At 46.0% G+C, this 21,098-nt stretch overlaps 1 protein-coding gene across 8 annotated transcripts in view; it reads right to left on the reverse strand.

Moving 5' to 3' along the window:
* The window catches only part of sumf1 (sulfatase modifying factor 1), a 172,376-nt gene that overhangs the window by 131,052 nt on the left and 20,226 nt on the right, over positions 1 to 21,098 (reverse strand). For all 8 annotated transcript variants that reach the window (XM_086001363.1, XM_086001360.1, XM_086001359.1 and 5 more), the window contains exon 3: positions 15,134 to 15,208. In XM_086001363.1, coding sequence (XP_085857489.1) covers positions 15,134 to 15,208 — 75 coding nt within the window. The remainder of the gene's footprint in view (positions 1 to 15,133; positions 15,209 to 21,098) is intronic.

Consider the following 21,098-nt stretch of genomic DNA (forward strand, 5'->3'; position numbering starts at 1 on the left):
GTGGCAGACATCAAGGAAGTGGGGGCTCCTCTCCAAGCGCTCACACTTCCATGCCACTGCAGAGCCCTCGGTCAGAGCCCCACCAGAGTCCCCACCCAACTGAGATCGGCGTCTCAACCCCTGCACAGCTGCAGGAGCAGCAGACTGTTGACGAGCCCTCACAGGCTCGCAACCCCAGAGGACGCCCGCCAAAGGTGTCGAGGCAGGAACAGCAACAAAGTGAGCAAGGGGCCTCCACATCTGCTGAAGCCACAGGGGAAGCACCACGTAGGAGCACGCGTAAAAGAAAGATAATGGACAAGTAGTCACAAGGGTAGTTACTTGGGTGTAATTTTGTGTTTATTTTTAACATGCCATCAGTTGCATATTGTCATAAAAAATACTGATGGGAAACTGTTGCAGCGTCTGTCATTTCGCAAATGGGACTTCCACATTGAGGGCTTGGGGTGACTTGCAACTGTCAGTATGGTGGTCAGAGTGATAGGAATCCGCAGGCTCTTGGCCACTGTCAATGGTCTGATAAGAAGCTGCGAGGCAAAAGTGTTTGATTGTTCAGGCTAAGCAAATCTGGCCAAGTGCCTCCCTTGCAGCAATGTGGTCGCATGCTGGCGCCTTCTGGCCTGTGCAGCTTCAGGTGGGTGAGCAGCAGCTTGGCACTCTGGTTGATGCTGCTGCTGTTGTTCATGGTTCTGCTGCTGCCACGGCTGGTCTTCGTCTGAATCTGATGTCCAGGAGGAAAGGAAATAAATGGTTCCCATGCTTCTGGTATATGCCTCAGTTGAGGAAGTGCTCAGTCAAGGTGGGGAGAGGGGTTTCCTAGGAGGTCACACTGGAGATGGGTGTCAGGCTCCAAACTTCCAGAACAATGAGTAGGCTTGTTAAAAGTTCCCCCAAACCTGAGACAACAAAGTTCTGCCACCTGCAAATGATGATTGCTGAAAACTCCTTTTTAATGGTGGAGCTGCAGCTGTTAATAAGCAATCCACATGTGCTGCTGTCAGGTTTCACTGGCATGTTTCAGAGGAGGAGTGAAGCGTGTGGGAAAAGTGTTAAAATCAGAAAGGCCTCTCAAAATGGAGGCGGGATGGAGACGGGGGGTCAGAAAACTCGCATGTGGGAAAATTGCTCGGAGGCAGTATGGAGGCGGGATAAGGCCCGCCTGCCAGTTTTTGCGATTTTAACACCTCACATGCCTCCATTCCCGCATCCTCGGGCCTGGTAAAAATCGAGCCCAATATCTTTCCCCCCAGACCTCTGTTCTTCACTAATCCAATTTAGGCCATCCTGCTGTTTGAAAAGGTTCTGCATATTTATAATCTTCTGCTGAGGAATAAACTTGCAATGTTTTCATGGTCCCCGAGCTCATTTCCATTAAAAAAAAATATTTTGAGAGTGGAGATTCTTATCCTGAACGAGTTCTAACTGACACTTAACCAAAACACATTAAAAGAAAAACGATAATGAGTCCACAAACCCATCGTGAAGCTGCAGCTTTGTGTGCCAGAGTAAAGTAAGACACAATATTGTCTCCATGGTGACAGTCTTTTGTTTAAAGTCCTACCAGCTGGGACAAGTTATGCATGAACAACTTTAACTATTGCTAGTGTAAATGTGAGCATTATCTGACAGCCAAACAAATTAAATAAAAGCTTTACTTCAGGCTCAGCAGTTTCTCAGTGCAATGCATTAACTTTCCTCCAGCAGCTGAATATAGAAGACTCATTAATATAGATTGCACAGAGAGGTCCCAGAGCTTCTTGGCCCATATTAAGACTTGCATTTATATAGCACCTCTCACAACCTTGTGTCGTCCCAAAACATTTTACAGCCAATGATGTACTTTTGAATGGCTGTCACTAGGAAATGCAGCAGCCAATTGTCGTACAGCAAGGTCCCACAGTCAGCAATGTGATAGCGATTGAATATTCTGTTTTTATAAAATAAAAAGTGATGGGGGTTGAGGGATAAATACTGGCGTAGACACTGTGGAGGTGGGGGCGCAGTTGGCAGGGGTAAACTTCCCTGCTCTTCGAAATAGTGCCATGGGATATTTTACGTCCACCCAAGAGGGCAAACGGGATCTCGGTTTAACATCTCATCTGAAAGATGGCACCTCTGACAGTGCAACACTCCCTCGAGTGTCAATCTAGATTACGTGCTCAGGTGTTGAGCTGGTCTCCATTTTGCTACAAGTAGTGTTTTAACAGACTTCAATCTAACTTTAATGAGACTGGTTTCAGGAGGGCTCCACATTGGAACATGCTCCCTTAAAACATTCAGGTGAAAACATAAGCAGATATCCCAATCTCTTCAAAGGCCGAGAAAGGAAGCACAAGGACATGACCACGATAGGCAGAGGACATCTTTCATAACGCGAGACATCCAAGCTCATTGTGAAATTACTGATACCAAATACAGCATCCATGTTTTCCCTGCAGCTCAAAGACAATGGATAACAGGAAGGATAAAAGAATTGGCCAACATGCGTGCTTTCTAAGTAAACTAATACAGGTAAGCAGTTAAAAAGTCTTCTTAAAAAAGTGTTTAATTCTCAAGCCATGAGAAACCACCATTTTAATTCTGTTTTCAAAATCAGCTGATGAAATCTATGTTGAATGTTCAGTTATATTATGTAGTGGGAGAAGAAAAGAAAATCTAGTAACAAATGGTCAGTAGTAGCATTTGCCTCGGAAAGAAACATAGAAGATAGGAGCAGGAGTAGGCCATTCGGCCCCTCAAGGCTGCTCTGCCATTCAATGCGATCATGGCTGATCATCCAAATTCAGTACCCGGTCCCTGCTTTCTCCCCATATCCCTTGATCCACTTAGCCTTAAAAAATATAGAAAGACCATTTATACAGCATCTTTCACGACATCAGGACATCCCAAAGCACTTTACAGCCAATGAAGTACAACTGCAGTGTAATCACTGTTGTAATGCAGGAAACCCTTCCACTGAAGTTTCCCTCTCCTGTGCAACCAAGAGAGTCACCAATCGATACCGCCCACATGCCACAGCTCAGTTAGGGAGATGAGCAGAAGCAGGGGTCAAACCCACATTGATCATGCACTCTGGCTCGGAGCTCCGAACTAGTTTTACCAACACTTGCGATTCGCTCAAGTCCTGCAGTTGGCTAAAGTTTTTTTTTATTTGAAGCCTGCAATTCACAGAAAATTTAGCTTTCTAAATGTTTAAATTTCCCAGGTGAATCACAAGCATTACAAAAATGGGATTTTAGGAACACAGCTCAACACTGGACAACTTACAGGCAAAATACTCTCTCACTGAACAGCTCGTTAGATTACAGCAAACAGGACAGGGCCTTGATAACAATGATATAATAGACACGTGATTTTCCTCAATCTTAGTTTTCATAACCAAGATAAAAATGATTGAAAGTTCATTGTCGTAGCAAGACATTGAGCTATTCCCAAAATAGATACTGCCTGGTTGAGGTCATAATTGTTTCCGCTTTGTCAATTTTCTCCCTTCTCCTCCTCATCAGGAGTTGATTAACTTTGTGGGCTATAGCTTCACAGGAGCTGGGTGCTCTCTGCTACAGAGTCAGTCTTGGCAACCTGTTCAATCATACGGGAAATCATAGCTGAGCCACATCCTGTCCTCACTCACTGTTAACCAATACACTGGCTGTAGGGATCAATGGATAGCCGTCAGGAGAGAACGAAGGTCGACTTTGTAAAGTCCGTGCCTCAATAATACACGGACTTCGGAAGAACAGTTTAACAGGTACTTTACTGAACAAGAGGCAGCTTGAAACTGAAACTACAGAAGCCTGCTAGGGCCTTTTATACAGGGGTGGTCACTGCCGGTACTGCAGTCTAAGACCAGTTATTCCCTTAAAAAGGTACATACACAACAATTCCTCCCCTTTTAGATAAACAGTACATATTATTTAGTTGTTAAATGAATGTTAACTAATTACAAGTACAATTTTCTCAGTAATATATACATCAACTGAAATAGTCATTTATAAGTTCAGTGTTTGAGGAGGCTTCCTGATCCGGACTGGATAACGCCTTTCTCGAGTATCCTGTTCTGGCGGTGGAGTCAAGTCTGGCTCATTGTCATTGGTTGGTTCGTCAGCTTCCAATACCCCTGCTTCTGAGGTAGACGCAATCTGTACTTCGGGCTCATTACCAGGTGCACATGCTTGTGGTACAGGTTTGGCTTGTTCCTGTGACTCTAGAATCTGGTCAGCATGGCGTCTCACGATGCTCTCTCCAACGTCCACTGTGTACATTAGTGGTCCCTGCTGTGTGCATATCGTGCCTGGCTGCCATTTTTCTGTTCGGTAGTCGCGGGCCAAGACTGGTTGCCCTATCTTGAAGCTCCTGGTTGGCTTCTCATTTATGTGCTGGAACTGCTTATCCTCAACATCTCGTCTTATGTTTGGTTTGATCAAATCCAAGCGACATCTTAGTCTCCGGTTAAAAAACAGTACGGCTGGAGTTTGGTTGGTTACTGCATGTGTTGCATTCTGGTAAGCAAACAGGAAGTTATCCACCTTGTGTTGCAGTGGTATGTCGTCATTATACATTGCCTTTATGGCCTTTTTAAAGGTCTGAACAAACCTCTCAGCCAATCCATTTGTGGCTGAATGATATGGGGCAGATGTGTAATGTTTCACCCCATTATTCTTCAGGAACCTCCGGAAATCCTCAAGACACAAACTGTGGGCCATTGTCGGAACAGATCTGTTCTGGCTACCCATTCCTGGCAAAGATGGTCCATAGGACTGCAATAGTTTTCTCCGTGGTGGTGGAGGACATTTTAATGACCTCTGGCCATTTCGAATGGGCGTCCACAGCGATTAGAAACATTGAGTCCATAAATGGACCAGCTAAATCAATGTGTACCCGTTGCCATGGAGATGAGGGCCACTCCCATGGATGTAGCGGGGCCTGTGGTGGAGCGTTTTGGACCTTCTGGCATCCTGTGCATCTCTTGGTCATATCCTCGATTTCTTTATCGATTCCCGGCCACCACACCAACGCCCTGGCTAGGCTCTTCATTTTTACCCCTCCTAGATGACCCTCATGAAGCTCATTGAGCACTATCTCTCAACTTGGGTGGAATTACCACTCGGGATCCACACATCAAGGTTCCCCGGCACACTGACAGCTGTTCTCTCCTTGGCGAGAATGCTGGCAACAGCGAGTCGCCATGTGCTGGCCATCCCTTCACCGTCAAATCATAGACCCGAGAGTGTGTCGGGTCATTTCGGGTTTCCTTCTCAATACTTGCGTTTGTAACAGGCAAACATTCGACTATGGTCGCATGGACTATCTCCACAGGGTCCACTGCAGGTGCTTCTTCCGCCGTAGGCAACGGTAGGCGCGACAGCCCATCAGCGTTTCCATGCTGTTTCGTACCTTTGTACTCTATGTCGTACTGATGTGCCCCTAGAAAAAGTGACCATCTTTGCAGCCGTTGCGCCGTCATCACCGGAGCGCCCTTCTTTGGGTTAAAAATTGAGACCAGGGGTTGATGATCAGTCAGTAGGGTGAATTTCTGCCCGTGCAGATAGTGATTGAACTTCTTCACCCCCCACACCAGGCTGAGGGCCTCCCTGTCAATCTGTGCGTAGTTACGCTCGGCTGAGGTTAGCGAGCGCGATGCAAAGGCTATTGGCCTCTGAACCGTCACGGAATTTGTGTGACAGCACCGCTCCAATGCCGTAAGGTGACGCATCACATGCCAACCGAATCGGTAGTGTTGGGTTGTAGTAGGCCAATACTTCTTTTGAAGTGATTTGGCATTTACATTCCTGAAAGGCACGCTTACACTCATCACTCCATTTCCATGTTACACCAGTTTGAAGGAGGGCGTTCAGTGGGTGCAGAATTGTACATAAATTCGGCAAGAACTTATGGTAGTAGTTCACTAACCCGAGGAACGACCTCAGTTGCGACACATTTTCTGGTGCTGGAGCCTTGGCTACAGCCTCAATCTTGTCCGGCGACTTATGCAACCCTTCCTCATCAATCATGTGGCCACAATACGAGATTTGTCTCCTGAAGAACTCGCATTTGGGACGGTTGGCTCGTAGCCCATATTCCTGCAATCTCGTGAGCACCTGTTCTAGGTTGGCAAGGTGTTCATTGTCATTTTCGCCCGTAATCAGGATGTCGTCCAAATAACACTGGGTCCCCGGGATCCCTTGCAGGACTTGTTCCATTGCCTTCTGCCAAGTAGCCGGAGCCGATGCTACCCCGAATACCAATCGATTGTACTAGTAAAGGCCTTTGTGAGTGTTTATCGTGAGGTATTTCCTAGATGCTTCTTCCACCTCCATTTGTAGATACGCTTGAGCCAGGTCAATCTTTGTAAAACGTTTCCCTCCAGATAGTGAGGCGAAAATATCTTCTATCCGCGGAAGCGGATACTGTACTGTGTGCAGGACTGGGTTCACAGTCACCTTGAAGTCCCCACAGATGCAAACCTTCCTTGGCTCCCCAGGCGTGCTGCTCAATGCTTTCTTCATTACAGGAACGATGGGTGTGGCCCACTCGCTCCAGTCCACCTTAGACAGCACCCCCGAGCGCTCCAAACTCTCCAGTTCAGCTTCCACAGCTGGGCGTATCGTGTATGGCACCGGTCTGGCCTTGAAAAATTTTGGGGTTGCGTTATCCTCAATCTTTATGGTTACCTTTACTCCTTTTAGAGTCCCAAGTCCTTGTTGGAACACCTCTTCCGCGTCAGATAGAATTTGTGACAGACGTCCAGGTGCGACGTCATCATCTTTTTTGTCAGTCACAGTTAGTGCCAGAATGGAATGCCAATCCAATTGTAGTCTTCGGATCCATTCACGTCCCAATAATGGTGGTCCTCCATCTCGTAGTATATACATGTATAGTTTCTGTGTTTCCTTTCCGTTATATTCAACTGGCACCCTTATTTTTCCTCTGGGGTAGACCTTTTGCCCCTTGTATGTCTTCAATACAATGGACGTGTCCTTTAAGGGTATGTGTGAGAATAGCCGCTCATAGTCTCGTCGATTCATGACAGTTAGGGCTGATCCTGTGTCCAATTCCATCTTCATTGGGGACCCTGCTATCATGAGGGTGACCTAAATGGTTCGGTGATCTTCTTTTGCGATCACGTTGTGTAGCTTTAAACAACTTAGTCGCCTGCTCCTGGAGTCCTTATCACGCTCCCGATCTTCTGAACTACTATCTGTCAGTTTCTTTACTTTCCTGTACTGTTCCTTCGTAGTTCTTGTCGTGTTGGTCTTCTTTCCCGACCTGCAGACTCTTGCTATATGTCCCATCTTCCCGCATTGCCTGCATATTTTGTCTTTAAACCAGCAGTCCTTCTGCTCATGGGTTGTTCTGCCGCAGCGATAGCACTTTTCGGCTCCATACGCCATTTCGTTAGCGCTGTATTCTTGTGGTTTCTGTTGTATTTCCGCAGCTCCCTGTGCTGCTGCTTCGTAGGATACTGCCACGCTGAAAGCCTGTTCTAGCGTCAGGTCCTTTTTTTTTTGGAAAGGAGTTGTTTCTGGGTTCCTTCACTCTGGAGCCCGCAGACAAACTTATCCCGTAAGGTGTCTGCCAGTCCTGCTCCGAACTGGCAGTGCTTCGATAACTTGCATAGTTCCGTAAGATAGTCAGCATTGCTCTCATCTTTGTGCTGGTTTCTTTTATGGAACTTGAATCTTTCTGCTATCAGCAGTGGTGTAGGGCTTAGGTGTTCCTGTAAGATATGAACAATCTCCTCAAAACTTTTCTCCATTGGTTTAGCTGGGGTAATTAAATTCCGCAAGAGGCCGTACGTATTCGCACCCATCAGATTTAATAATACCGATGCCCTCTTTCCATTGGCCACCTCATTTGCTTTGCAGTACACTTCGATTCTTTCTACATACGTGGTCCAGTCTTCTACCTCGTTGTCGAAAGCAGTGATACTGCCACTTTTCGGCATCTTGGGCGATTTAAAATGGCGCCTCCCGCGCTTTTGCTTCTTCCCCAATGGAATAAAATGGCGCCTCCCACGCTTTTGCTTCTTCCCCTTACTGCCACGCTGCTCCTAGCGTTCTACGGGGTAATGACGGCGACCCGCAGCTTTGGCGCGTCTCGCTTTCCTTCCCCCCCGTTTAGTTTCTCTCCGCTGTCCTGTTCTCGAGCACCAACCGCGCCCTGTGCGCTCCACCCTCTCTCTCTTTTCTTTTCCCGGCGACGCTGCGCGGCCCGATTTGTAGAGCCGCTCGATCGAGCTTGAGCCCGCTGCAGTCCGGAAGGGTCAGTGCGCTACCTGCTACCAGCACGATTCGCTGGAACCACAGTCTCCCCCGCAATTCTCCAAACACCGATGGATTCTTTGGACGGTTGCCCTTGGTCGACGCCCGTTGCTCAGACTACGACCTTCCTTTCAGGCGAGATCCCCGTGAGATGATGCCACACTGCAGGTGAATTCGAACTTACTTGTCGCCACTGTAAAGTCCGCGCCTCAATAATACACGGACTTCGGGAGAACAGTTTAACAGGTACTTTACTGAACAAGAGGTAGCTTGAAACTGAAACTACAGAAGCCTGCTGGGGCCTTTTATACAGGGGTGGTCACTGCCGGTACTGCAGTCTAAGACCAGTTATTCCCTTAAAGGTACATACACAACAGACTTTGCTCCTCCGTAATCCAAGAGCATGAAGCCAATGATAGTGTTCTCACTGCTGCCTCAGCGGAGGTCACTTCCCTAAAGCACATTTCAGGGATCGGATCCCAGTCATTTCTGGTCTATATGGCTTAAAGAAAGTTAAAAAAAACTTGACACTTATAGCGACTCATGACCCCAGGACGTCTCAAAGCACTTTACAACCAATGAAATGAAGTACTTTTGAAGTGCAGTCGCTGCTGTTGTGATGCAGGAAACACAGCAGCTAAGTTGCGCACAACAAGCTCCCACAAAAAGCAATGAAATAAATGACCAGATAATCCGTTTTAGTGATGTTGGTTGATGGATAAATGTTGGCCAGGACACCAAGGAGAACTCCCTTGCTCTTCTTCAAATAGTGCAGTGGTATATTTTACGCCCGCTTGTGGGCCGACAGGGCCTTGTTTTAACATCTCATCCAAAAGACAGCAACACAGACCGTGCAGCACTCCCTCAGCACTGCACTGAAGTGTCAGCCTAGATTTAATGCTGAAATCTCTGGAGTGGGACATGAACCCACGACGTTCTGTCTCAGAGGTGAGGGTGCCCATCAGGGGAGCTCATTACTCCAAGAATGTCCCAGTTGCAAAACTGTTGTCAATAGAAAGTGCAAATGAAGTTTGTTTAAATTTTGTTGCCTGGAGGACTGCGTGGGAAATTTGGAGAAAAGAAGAAGGATGTGAAGGGAAAGCGATACCTTAAAGATGTTAGCAATGCCACGCAGAAAAGCAAACCTGTAGTTTATGATGATTCATTGTGGAACTGGTACGAATAGCTTAAATATAGTTAAATGACCTATACCATTCTAAATTGTGTCAGAGTTTAAAAAGGGGGGCAGGGGGAAGGAAAAAACAAAGCTGAAAAAAAAATCAACCAAGTCTAGAAAAGTGCTCACCCTCCCCAAGCACCAAATTGAATTCCATCCTTTCAACACACTGCAGTTTCGGAGATATACGAGAGGGGGGAGAGAGAAACTCATTATGTGATTTAAGAACTGGGATATATAGAGAAAGATAATAGCCTATTAACAATTGTAGTGATTTTAAATTAGGTTATACATATAGGAGCAGAAATTATTAATAGACATCGACAATCTATAATGTAGTAATTATAAAACTAGGGCAGAGAGAGAGATCGGGATTGTAATACACTGTCTTTTGGTGGGGGTGATATTGAAATGGATGCTACAGGAGATATGGAACAGAACAAGCAAAAGATGTGCAACCTCCTCAGGGATGTAAACAAGCTTCACCAAACCTGCAGTTCATTGTGGAACTAGTACTTGTAGATTACTTGTAGTTTGATTGAAACATAAGATCCTGAGGGGTCTGGACAGGGTGGATGTGGAGAGGATGTTTCCTCTTGTGGGAGAATCTAGAACTAGGGGTCACTGCTTAAAAATAAGGGGTCGTCCATTTAAGACAGATGGGCAACCTCCTCAGGGATGTAAACAAGCTTCACCAAACCTGCAGTTCATTGTGGAACTAGTACATCAGTTAGGGGGCAGTTTTCTGCTGTGGGCCCAGAACAGTTAGCAACTGAGTTGAGACTGCCCTGAACTTGTTTCACAGCCAGAGATAAGAGGTTTTGATCCCATGTGCTGGCTGCCTTCCAACCCACATCCCAGAAGTGAAGTACAGTGTGCTAGTCCACTGGACCCACCTGATCTGCCTTTTAACAAAATGAACAGAAGTCAAAATAGCAGCAATCAAACTGGTTAATTCATACAAGTGCCAGTGAACAGTGACACGTGTCAGACTGTAACCACACAGCAAAGATGTCGGCAAGAAAACTCTCTCCCCTCCCCTCTCGCCACCCCCCACCACCACGCTAAGCAGGTCACTTTAGCCTAGGTACAGTACAGACAGTAGAAGTCTCTTGGTTCAGAGTTCCTCTATTAGATGATGAATTGAAGACAAAAGGTTGCGGGTTCAATCCACGATATGCATGGAGTTAGCTGATCTCAGTATGGCAGTTGGGTGTTACAATTATTCATCAGTGCCCCTGGAGGGGAGAGAATTAGCTAGACTTACTGTTCTTGATGATGATCCCTGCTGGAGTTTGTATGGATGCTGGGTGAGGATAGAATCAGCTGTTAGGAACAGTCAGTCAGTCAGTCAGTCAGCTCTCACACTCCAGGCTCACAATGAAGAATGGTGGCTTGGACTGGAATTTGCCGGCTCACCATGACCCTGTACCCAAACATGATTCAGTGCTTTCAGGACAGTGAGAGAGAAAAGTGTAGAGGGGTGGGGAGGGAGGGAGGTTTTTTTGGATAAAAGTAATGGTTTCCCTGCTGTGCCAGCTGAAGGGACAATACACAGGCACGGTGGGGGGAGGGGCAGATTACTTCCAATGATGATATCAAGGGACAAAAGCAAAATAATGCGGATGCTGGAAATCTGTAATAAAAACAGAAAATGCTGGGAATACTCAGCAGCTCAGGCAGCATCTGTGGAGAGGGAGACAGAGTCAGCATTTCCTCGGGTTCTGATGAAGGGTCACCGACCCAAAACGTTAACTCTGTTTCTCTCTCCACAGATGCTGCCTCAGCTGCTGTGTATTTCCAGCATTTTCTGTTTTTATTTCATATCAAAAGGTCAATAAAGTTCGGACTTGAGATGAATATCTCACAATTTTTTTTTAAAATTGTTTTTTTAAAATATAATATGCCCAGAAATTCGGGTCTCCACGGGTGAGTACGCACAGGGTACTCACCCGTAGGCCCAATGGAAGTGCCAGTTTCCTGCATGCACTGCGCATGCGCGGGAAACCGGCACTTCCGTTCCCCTGAACGAAGGGGTTAAGAGTTCGAACGCGTGCGCAAGAGAGGCTGCGCGTGCGCATCGAACTTCGTTTTTTTTTTTTTTTTTTTTTAAATACAGGTTTTACCGGGAGGGTAAGTCTGCAGAAGTTACACATTTAAAAAGCAGGCTTGCTTTTTACAAGGTAAGTGGTGAATTAATTAAAAAAACATTTTTTCCACAGGTTTATTATTTTTAAATACTTTAAAGCAAGGGAAGTTTATTTTTAGCCCCGTTAGAAAAAATTATTTTTTTCAAAAATTTAAATTATTTAAAAGTTATTTCATGTAATTTATAGTTTATTTAAAAAATGTGATTTAAAAAAAAAATTATTTGAAGATTTAGTGCTGTTTTGGGGCCATAGTATTTATAAGTTTTGACAGCTCTTCTTGTCAAACTTATGAATGGAGCATTCCCTGCTCCGATTGGCTCCCCATGGCCCACGTGATCCCAGGGGATGCATCGAACTAACTGCGCCCCTGGGATACGTAAGCACTGCGCGCCGGCAGCTGGACCAGGCCCCGGATCTGAATTCCACGGGGGCCCACAGCACAACGGCCGGCGCGCTAGGTAAGTGCAGGTCGGGGGCTTGCACCCGCGGGAAACCCCCGACCCGAATTTCTGGGCCATATATAAAGTTGCACAAGATGGATACACTTGTACTTTTTAAAAATGATTTAAAAATGCTCGACTTAATGAATGAATCTTTTGGATCCCTGGGCGTGCTGACCAGAGCTGAATGTTACACGTGAGCAGAAATTACAAGTACAGAGATGGTGCACTCTTGTTATCTTGCTCTCTTGTCCTGAAGGCAGATACTACACCCGTTGGCCATTCTCTGAGTGTGACCCTAGACAGTAATTGTTGGCAGGCTATTTGACCATTAAGGATATTACAGCCGAGCCGGATACTGTCTTCAGAAGAATCTTTACGCGTGCATTTTCCAGTGGGGGCCAATGGCAAGATATTAAGTCAGAAATTTGGTTGTGGGCTGAAAGAATCCCACTGTCGGGTGGTCATGGCAACATCAGTAGTCGTCACGGAGACACTGGCATCCCAGATTATTCTGCTGTGCCTAGAAGAGGAAGATGGGTACGGGACACCTGCACGATTGAGGAGAGCAATGGATCTAAAAACAGCACCGGTGATCCACAACCACTTTCTCCCTCCCTCGAGAGGTCTTATGAGCAAAATCTGTGGAGGCCACAAGAGCTGGAATGGTCCCATCGCCCACCGCTCTGCCCACAGGGTGAAGGTGCAAAACTCAGCTATGTTGCAACTCAATCCGACCGCCCGACCCCCACCCCAGCAAACACTTGGGTAAAGCACCTGTGGGGCACGAGTCAGTCTGACAGAGTGATACAAGAAATAGGAGCAGGAATAGGCCACTCGGCCCCTCGAGCCTGCTCCGCCATTCAATAAGATCATGGCTGATCTTGGGCTCAAAGCCACTTCCCTGTCCGCTCCCCATAACCCTTCACTCCCTTATCTTGTAAAAATCTGTCTATCTCCACCTTAAATGTATTTAATGATCCAGCCTCCACGGCTCTCTGGGGCAGAGAATTCCACGACCCTCCCGAGAAGAAATTCCTCCTCATCTCAGTTCTAAAAGGGCGACCCTTTATTCTGAAACTATGCCCCCGAGTTCTAGATTTCCCCACGAGGGGAAACATCCTCTCTGCATCTACCTTGTCGAGCCCCCTCAGTATATCTTATATGTTTCAATAAGATCCCCTCTCATTCTTCTAAATTCCAATGAGTATAGGCCCAACCTGCTCAACCTTTCTTCATAAGACAACCCCTTCATCTCAGGAATCAACCGAGTGAATCGTCTGAACTGCCTCCAATGCAAGTATATCCCTCCTTAAATAAGGAGGCCAAACAGCGACTGTACAAAAATTGATGAATCTCCTTTCTGTGTGCTACTACATCTGACTCCACTCAGCTTGGTCAATTGAGGAAAATAGCGAGGGGGAAAAAAATTCCCTCACCCCCTTAACCAGCTAAACATTACAGACTTGAAGCCACCAGTGCCCACGATGCCCTCACCCTACTGCCCCTCAGCACCCCTGCTGTTCAACCTGCCAACTCCTCAACCCTGCTTATACAAAGTCCTACCTAACTGCACACAGCCATTTGTGTGTCTCGGTAATCTATGCTGATATGCAAACTGCAGTTTTTATGTAAATCAAAAATGTTATAAAGATTGTAAATTTCACTAAATTTAGTCAATATATATTTTATAATAATTCCAATTAGGTAAAAATGATCACGACCCAATATTTAAAAGGATCCGTCTTGTGATGTTTTCTTTTCCGAAACCACATTCCACACATTGGATTTCTAAACCAAAGATAGCAAAACTTGGTGCGAGCCACAAATTTGCTGAAGCACTAGTACAATTCCCAGTCATTTGTCTTCGGAGGTGTTTAACTCCGAGCTTGTGAGTATTTCTTCCACAACGCCGGTTGCTATTTGAAGCCGGCAACACTTGGTGAAGTTGCGACCAATTCTGCACGCTTTATTAATATCAGATGATTTTAACATTCCGCCAGCTGCTTCCCAACTTGAACGAGGTTTACTGCACAGCACATGGCAAGACATCAGGGCAAAGCAAGATAGACTGTTTGAGCGAAGCAGAGCATTTACAGAGCGGCAATGTGCTGATTACAAGCTAGTCTCAAACACTTTCACAACTTATGCCAAGTACGAATAAAAGAAAAGCTTGGAAAACAGATACCACGACGGAACTCAATAACAGTATGCTCTGTAGAATGACAATAGTGTCTCATGGGCTAATTACTTTCTATATAAATGCAACTATTTCTTTCAAAACTGCAATAACAAACTATTTTTAACAGGTAACATTAAAGCCTATTCGTTCAGCAGTCGGCAAAAATTCTAAAATACCGATAAATTTCCTGTGATGCTGCCCATGCCCAATGAATTAATATAAAGGGTTTGCACATTCTCCCCGTGTTTGCGTGGGTTTACTCCGGGTGCTCCGGTTTCCTCCCACAGTCCAAAGATGTGCAGGTTAGGTTGATTGGCTATGATAAATTGACCCTTAGTGTTAGGGGGATTAAATACGTGGGGTTACAGGATAGGGTGGGATATGTGTTGGTGTAGGGGTTATGGGGATCGGGTGGGATATGTGTCGGTGCAGGCTCGATGGGCCGAAATGGCCTCTATCTGCACTGTGGGGTTTCTGTGATTCTGTGAAAGGTGTTTTGATATACAAGATGGTGAGGGGTTTTGGAAAGAGACTTCGGAAACCTGCTCCACAGCACCACCTACTAGCTAGAGCCCATAACTACATTGTTATATAGGAAACTGTTTACATGCAGAATTTCCATGGGCAGTTTAAATGTTGGCATAAAAGTGTGACCAAAAATTGTGACAAGAAGCTGGGCAGGTAGATTTTTAATATATAGACAAATAAGACACCCAGAAGCATGTGTGTGTTTTCTTAAAAATTGAGAATGTCCAATTTTCCACTTGTGTCTCTTGCGCCGTGAGGAGTTTAGTTATTTCCATCTGCAGCAAGATAAATCTCAACAGCTCAAGCCGTGATCCTGTTTTGCCAATATATGATTTTGAACCTGACAGAAGGTCACAACCTTGGGTAACGTGCACAACAGTGTGTACAGTACTTACAGCTTGGGTAATGCTGCTCTTCACTTTGTCGCTCAGTAGCCCCTCAAACACAAAGGAGTCTCCAAATGTTTCTGCCTAAAGGGGAAAGAACCAACAATTGAGTGTTTACTGCAAGTTAAGATCTCATTTTCATTTGAATTTAAAGGCCTCAGCACTGCTTCAATCACTCCAAACTTCCATGCTTGATTCAGGTGGTCTCAGTCACATCTTGTGTGTATATTCTTAAGAACGTTACCTCATTTCCACAAAAGTTCTTTGCAGTTGCTTTCTCCTGTCCATGCACGTATTCATTTTTTAAAGTTGTTTTTATGCTAATGAAGGGAGGTCAATTCATTTACATTTCCTCCTCCCCCTTGCAGAGAAGCAAGTGGAAACCACCAACTCTGATGTGCTCACTGCTTCCAAAGGCAGCTATAATGGTAGGTTTACACTGTTGGGCCATTGATGGGAGATGTGCAATAGAAATGGGAGGATTGCTTGCAGAGCTAAACTCAATTTGCATTCAGATTTTCAACCTCAGAACATGCCCTACTGCACAAGTGTAACACTTCCACTTCCCACTCCAGTCCTAGTGATTAGGTCGACATTAGAACAGGATACTCTCGGCTGTTCTCACTGGAGTTAAATGGTTACAGCACTGGACATGCAGGATCCCACAGCACAGGCATAAGTGCATTAGTATAGCGATGGTCACAGGGAAAATACAGGGGGATGTTGTGTTGTGCGTGGGAAGCAATGAGTAACAGAATTCTGCTTCAGAGGTGGGAAGGGTCTGCAAGCAACTGGGCGATGAGAGGTACAGTAAAGAATATAAAGGGAATAGAGAACAGAATACAAGAACAGAGGAGACAAAGTAGATTACATGTCCCATAGCAGGGGCATATTTTTATGAGAGAGAGATGGATAGAAACATGTATTCACCACAATCTTTGTTACAATGCTGTGTAAAGAAAGTTCATGTGAAGCTTTTCAATAAAAACCTTAAATGGAAAACAAGTGAGCAAGCCAAGCGCGTACAACTAGCCACCTGCTTCAGTTGCTTTTCCTCTCCTTGCAATTTCAGTGAAATTTCCAATAAAACCACTAGGACCACATGTGCTGCAGGAGCTGGCACTCCAGAGTTTGGATGTGCACAGATCCGGACTTACTCGAGTGGTCCTGTTTATTGTATTGTCAAACAGACAGAGAGAGAGCGCAAAAATAGACAGCTTGGTCTTCAAAAGGTCTCTGCCTGAATTGTGCCAAATTTTAATCCCATCATCCACCAACCAATACCTATTACTGCCTTATTAAAATAGCATTTTTTACTATTGTGACCAGTCTGTACAAGCACATAAATAGGCTTTACAACGTGTATTTATATAGCGCCTTTAACGTAGAAAAACGTCCTAATGTGCTTCACAGGAGTATTAGAAGACAAAAAATTTGACACCAAGCCACATAAGGATAAATTAGGGCAGGTGACCAAAAGCTTGGTCAAAGAGGTAGGTTTTAAGGAGCATCTTAAAGGAGTAAAAAGAGGTGTAGCGAGGCGGAGAGGTTTAGGGAGGGAATTCCAGAGTTTGGGGCCTAGACAACAGAAGGCACGGCCACCAATGGTTGAGTGATTATGATCAGGGATGCTCAAGAGGGCAGAATTAGAGGAGCGCAGATACCTCAGGAGGTTGAAAGAGATTACAGAGATAGGGATGGCCGAGGCCATGGAGGGTTTTGAAAACAAGGATGAGAATTTTCAAATCAAGGCGTGGCTTAACCGGGAGGTCAGTGTAGGTCAGCGAGCACAGGGGTGATGGGTGAACGGGACTTGGTGTGAGTTAGGACACGGACAGCCGAGTTTTGGATGACCTCAAATTTACGTAAGGTAGAATGTGGGAGGCCAGCCAGGAGTGCGTTGGAATAGTCAAGTCTAGAGGTAATAAAGGCATGGATGAGGGTTTCAATGGCGGATGAGCTGAGGCAAGGGCAGAGACGGGCGATGTTACGGAAGCGGAAATAGGCAGTCTTAGTTATGCTGCGGATATGTGGTCAGAAGCTCATTTCAGGATCAAATATGACACCAAGGTTGCGAACAGTGTGGTTCAGCCTCAGATGTTATGGAGAGGGATGGAGTCAGTGGCTAGGGAACGGAGTTTGTGGCGGGGACCAAAAACAATGGCTTCGGTCTTCCCGATATTTAATTGGAGAAAATTTCTGCTCATCCAGAACTGGATGTCAGACAAGCAGTTCCTTTATTGGAAGAATGCTACTAATCACAAACATTGGCAGGAGGCTACTTCAACCACAATGAATATGTAATTGTATGAATGGAAATCGTTCCACAAAATAACCTTTTGAGCGCAGCATTATACAGAGTATCAATATTGTTCAGTCTGCGGGTTACATAGGGCAGCCCACTGTATTACATTGTACACCGACACAGGTCACTATCACAGGAGATCGGGCTATAGATTCACAGCAGAACAAAGGAATACTCCCTCCCCATCGTTCCAAACAGCCCATTAGCGACTTGCTTACACAGGCTCTATATCTGTACAGGTACACTATCCCTTATCCGAAAGCCTTGGGACCAGCTGAGTTTTGGTTTTCGGAATTTTTCGGATTTCAGAAGGTATTATTATAAGACTGGGAAATTTGTATTTAATATAAATTTTAAAAGTTCAGGCTACCTCTTGCGACTGTTCCGTGTCTCATTCCCCTTCCTGCTTCTCTGGAAAGCCGGATATCGGCTGACTCCTACTAAGCTGGCCCGCAAATCAGGTCGGGGGTCGGGTGGGGGGATAGAAAAGAATATCGGACGGGCCGTGGTTCAGGTCGGGGGGGGGGGGGGGAAAAAGAGTATCGGACGGGCCGCGGTTCGGGTCGGGGCGGGGGGGTGGTCGGGTCGGGTGGGGGGAGAAAAGAATATCGGACGGGCCGCTGTATTGTTGGGTTCACTCTCCCGGTACCTCCTTCACACTGCCCGGCTCAGCCTGCAATCTCCTACCCAGGAGGGAACTCTGGGACCCTCTGCCCTGCTCAGCGTAAGTCGTGCGCCACCCTGGTCATGTCGTGCGCACGACTTACGCTGAACGAAAAAACTTTCGGTTTTTAGAGGTTTTCGGAAGTTCGGATAAAGGATAGTCTACCTGTATTTCCAAATACAGAACAACAGGTGCCCAATTTCCTTTCCGTTAAGCTTCTTCGCAGAGACTCTTTATTCAACTCATTTGATACGTGGATGACAGGAACAAACGTAATCCCACTATGTGGAAATGAACTGTTAAACTAGCACGCTGTTTTGTGGAACAGCAAATATTCAGGGATGTTAATGTTGTTGAAGGCCGTAGCTGAGCTGACAACATGGAGAAAGTGTTATGAGTGAGATTTGAGAGATCAAAAAGAACGGGACCGATTAAAAACCCATTACATGGGTGTAAGAATGGCTATGATTGCTGTAACTTTTCTTTTGAAAGATCCTCGGTTTGATATTTCTAGTAAAACTGTAAACACCGTCTCAAAGGAACACACTTAGCACAAAAAAAAGGAAAGTTTATGATGTTGTTATGCATAGCGAGTTACTAAATATTTGACCTGAAGGAGAGGTAGTGAGATACTCCAGAATGAGTCAGACTTGATAATTGGTCCATAACCCACTCATTAAAGAGAGCTGAGAAAAGCTGAATAGCACATGTGCAAATTCCAAAAATATCAGTATTTTGTGTCCTTGTGCAATATTTAGCTTTCATTCTTTTTCAATATAATTTGTGCTCTTCAGTTTTATGCAGAAGACACCACCAGATGCCAACTTTACGTCTGAAAAACCAGCTACATTCTCTTTGTCCATTCCCCTTCCACTCTGCCCCTCACTCTCTCTTAAATCTCTCTGTTTCACCTTATCCCTACTTCCTCTACATTTCCCAGCCGTTGCTTTCTTCAGGGCGAGGGTCAGTGCCCTCTAATGCAGAAGGGGAGGTTGAGGTGGGGGGGAAATGTCCAATTCACGGCCCAAATTCGGCCTACGCAGCACTTCTGGCACTGGGAGCTGTAGTCACTCCCAGTGCATTAGTGCTTTTATTAATGAAAATTATTTTTAAAGTATCACAAGACCTCGTGATATCTTTTTAATTCCTCCCTCCCCCACCTCCCCCCAATAAATTTGCTGTTTTTTTGAGATCAAACACCAGTGGGTTTTGCCAGAGGTGATGCTTTTCATTAATAAAGAAAAAAAACATGCATTTATATAGCACTTTCACATCCTCAGGGCATCGCAGCCAATGTGAAGTGTAGTTTGTAATACAGGCAAATGCAGATATAGCAAATATGCACACAGCAAGGTCCCAAATAAACAGCAAGGAGATAGGTGACCAGATCATTTGTTTTTGGTCTTACTGGTTGAGGGATAAATGCTGGCCAGGAGAACTACCCCCTCGCTCCTTGCCTTCTTCAAATAGTGCCATGGGACCATTATATATCCACCTTAACAAGCAGAGAGGTTTGGAAGAAGAGTTCCAAAGGGTACGCCAGAGGTGGCTGAAGGCTCTGCCACTGAAAGTGGAGTGGCGGGAGGGGTATGCACCACTGGTCAAAGCTACAACCAGAGAGGCTGGAGAAGGTTGCAACGGTAAGGTGGGGCAAGGCCACAGGGGAAAGTTTATACGAGGACGAGGACTTTAAGTGGGGGGGATGGGGAAATGAGCAATCAATATAGTTAAGTGAGGAAGTGGGTGATGGGTGAATAGAGCTTAGTGCAGAACAGGATGCAGATGGTGGAGTTTGGTCATCTATGGAGGAAGGCGAGCCGGGAAGGTGAGCTGCAGAGAATGGTCCTAGAGGTGATGATGGCAGTGATAAAGATTTTGGCACCAGTGGGGGGGTGAAGTGCAGGTGGAAATAAGTAGTCATGATACTGGAGAGGATGTGGCACTTGAAGCTTAGCTTTGGGGCCAACAGAATGCTGAGGTTTCATTCAGCACGAGCAAGCACCAGGGAGAGGGATAGGTTGGGCACTTTTTGGCAGTGGTCGACATATACAGCTTTGATCTTCCCAATGTTCAATCGGAGGAAATCTGGTTCATCCCTTAAACGCACTGGGACATTCCTGACAGGTAGGCTGACAGCGCTGAGGTGGAGGAAGTGCCGGCTCCAACGCTATGGATGATGTCGTTGGCAGGCAGCATGCAGGTTAGGAAGGGGAGTGAGCCCCAGGATGGATCTCTGGGCAACTCTGTGGAGGTGACTGTCATAGAGTCATAGAGTTTTACAGCACAGAAAGAGGCCCTTCGGCCCATCGTGTCTGCGCCGCCCATCCATCCCTGTCCAGTCTAATCCATTTTCCAGCATTTGGTCCATAGCCTTGTATGCAATGGCATTTCAAGTGCTCATCCAAATGCTTCTTGAATGCTGAAGGAGAAGCTGCTGCAGGTGGGCAGGGAGAGTACAGTACATGACAGTGAAACAGGGGAGGGAAGAAGGACAAAGAGAAACTAAAGCTAAGGCACAACAGAAGCCCAAGAGATTGTAGAAAAGGGTAGAGGAAGGATGGGAGAAGCCGCATGATAGACAACAGTCATGGTTTTCAGGACTGAACATTTATGAACAGAGAGACTGGGACTAAGAAGATGGCACGAGGCATGATGGTAGTCCCAGAAAGCTCACTAACTGAGACGTTCACAACTAAAGGAGGGAGACGGAGACACACGGAGGGAAGGAGGGAGATGGAGGCACACGGAGGGAGGGAGAGAGGGAGGGAGGTAGTGAGATGGAGGGAGGGAGACAGACAGACATGGAGGGAGGGAAGGAGGGAGGCACGGTGGGAGGGAGGGAGGCACGGAATGAGGGAGGGAGACCCAGAGGGAGGGAGGGAGACCCAGAGGGAGGGAGGGAGGTACTTGAGAAAAAAAAAATTGGGGAAATCCAGGATTTTGACCCAGAGACGACGAAGGAACGGTGATATATTTCCAAGTCAGGATGGTGTGTGATTTGGAGG

Source organism: Somniosus microcephalus, chromosome 11 (assembly GCF_052327205.1).
Source record: "Somniosus microcephalus isolate GS21.2 chromosome 11, FLI_Smic_1.0, whole genome shotgun sequence".
Lineage (NCBI taxonomy): Eukaryota > Metazoa > Chordata > Chondrichthyes > Squaliformes > Somniosidae > Somniosus > Somniosus microcephalus.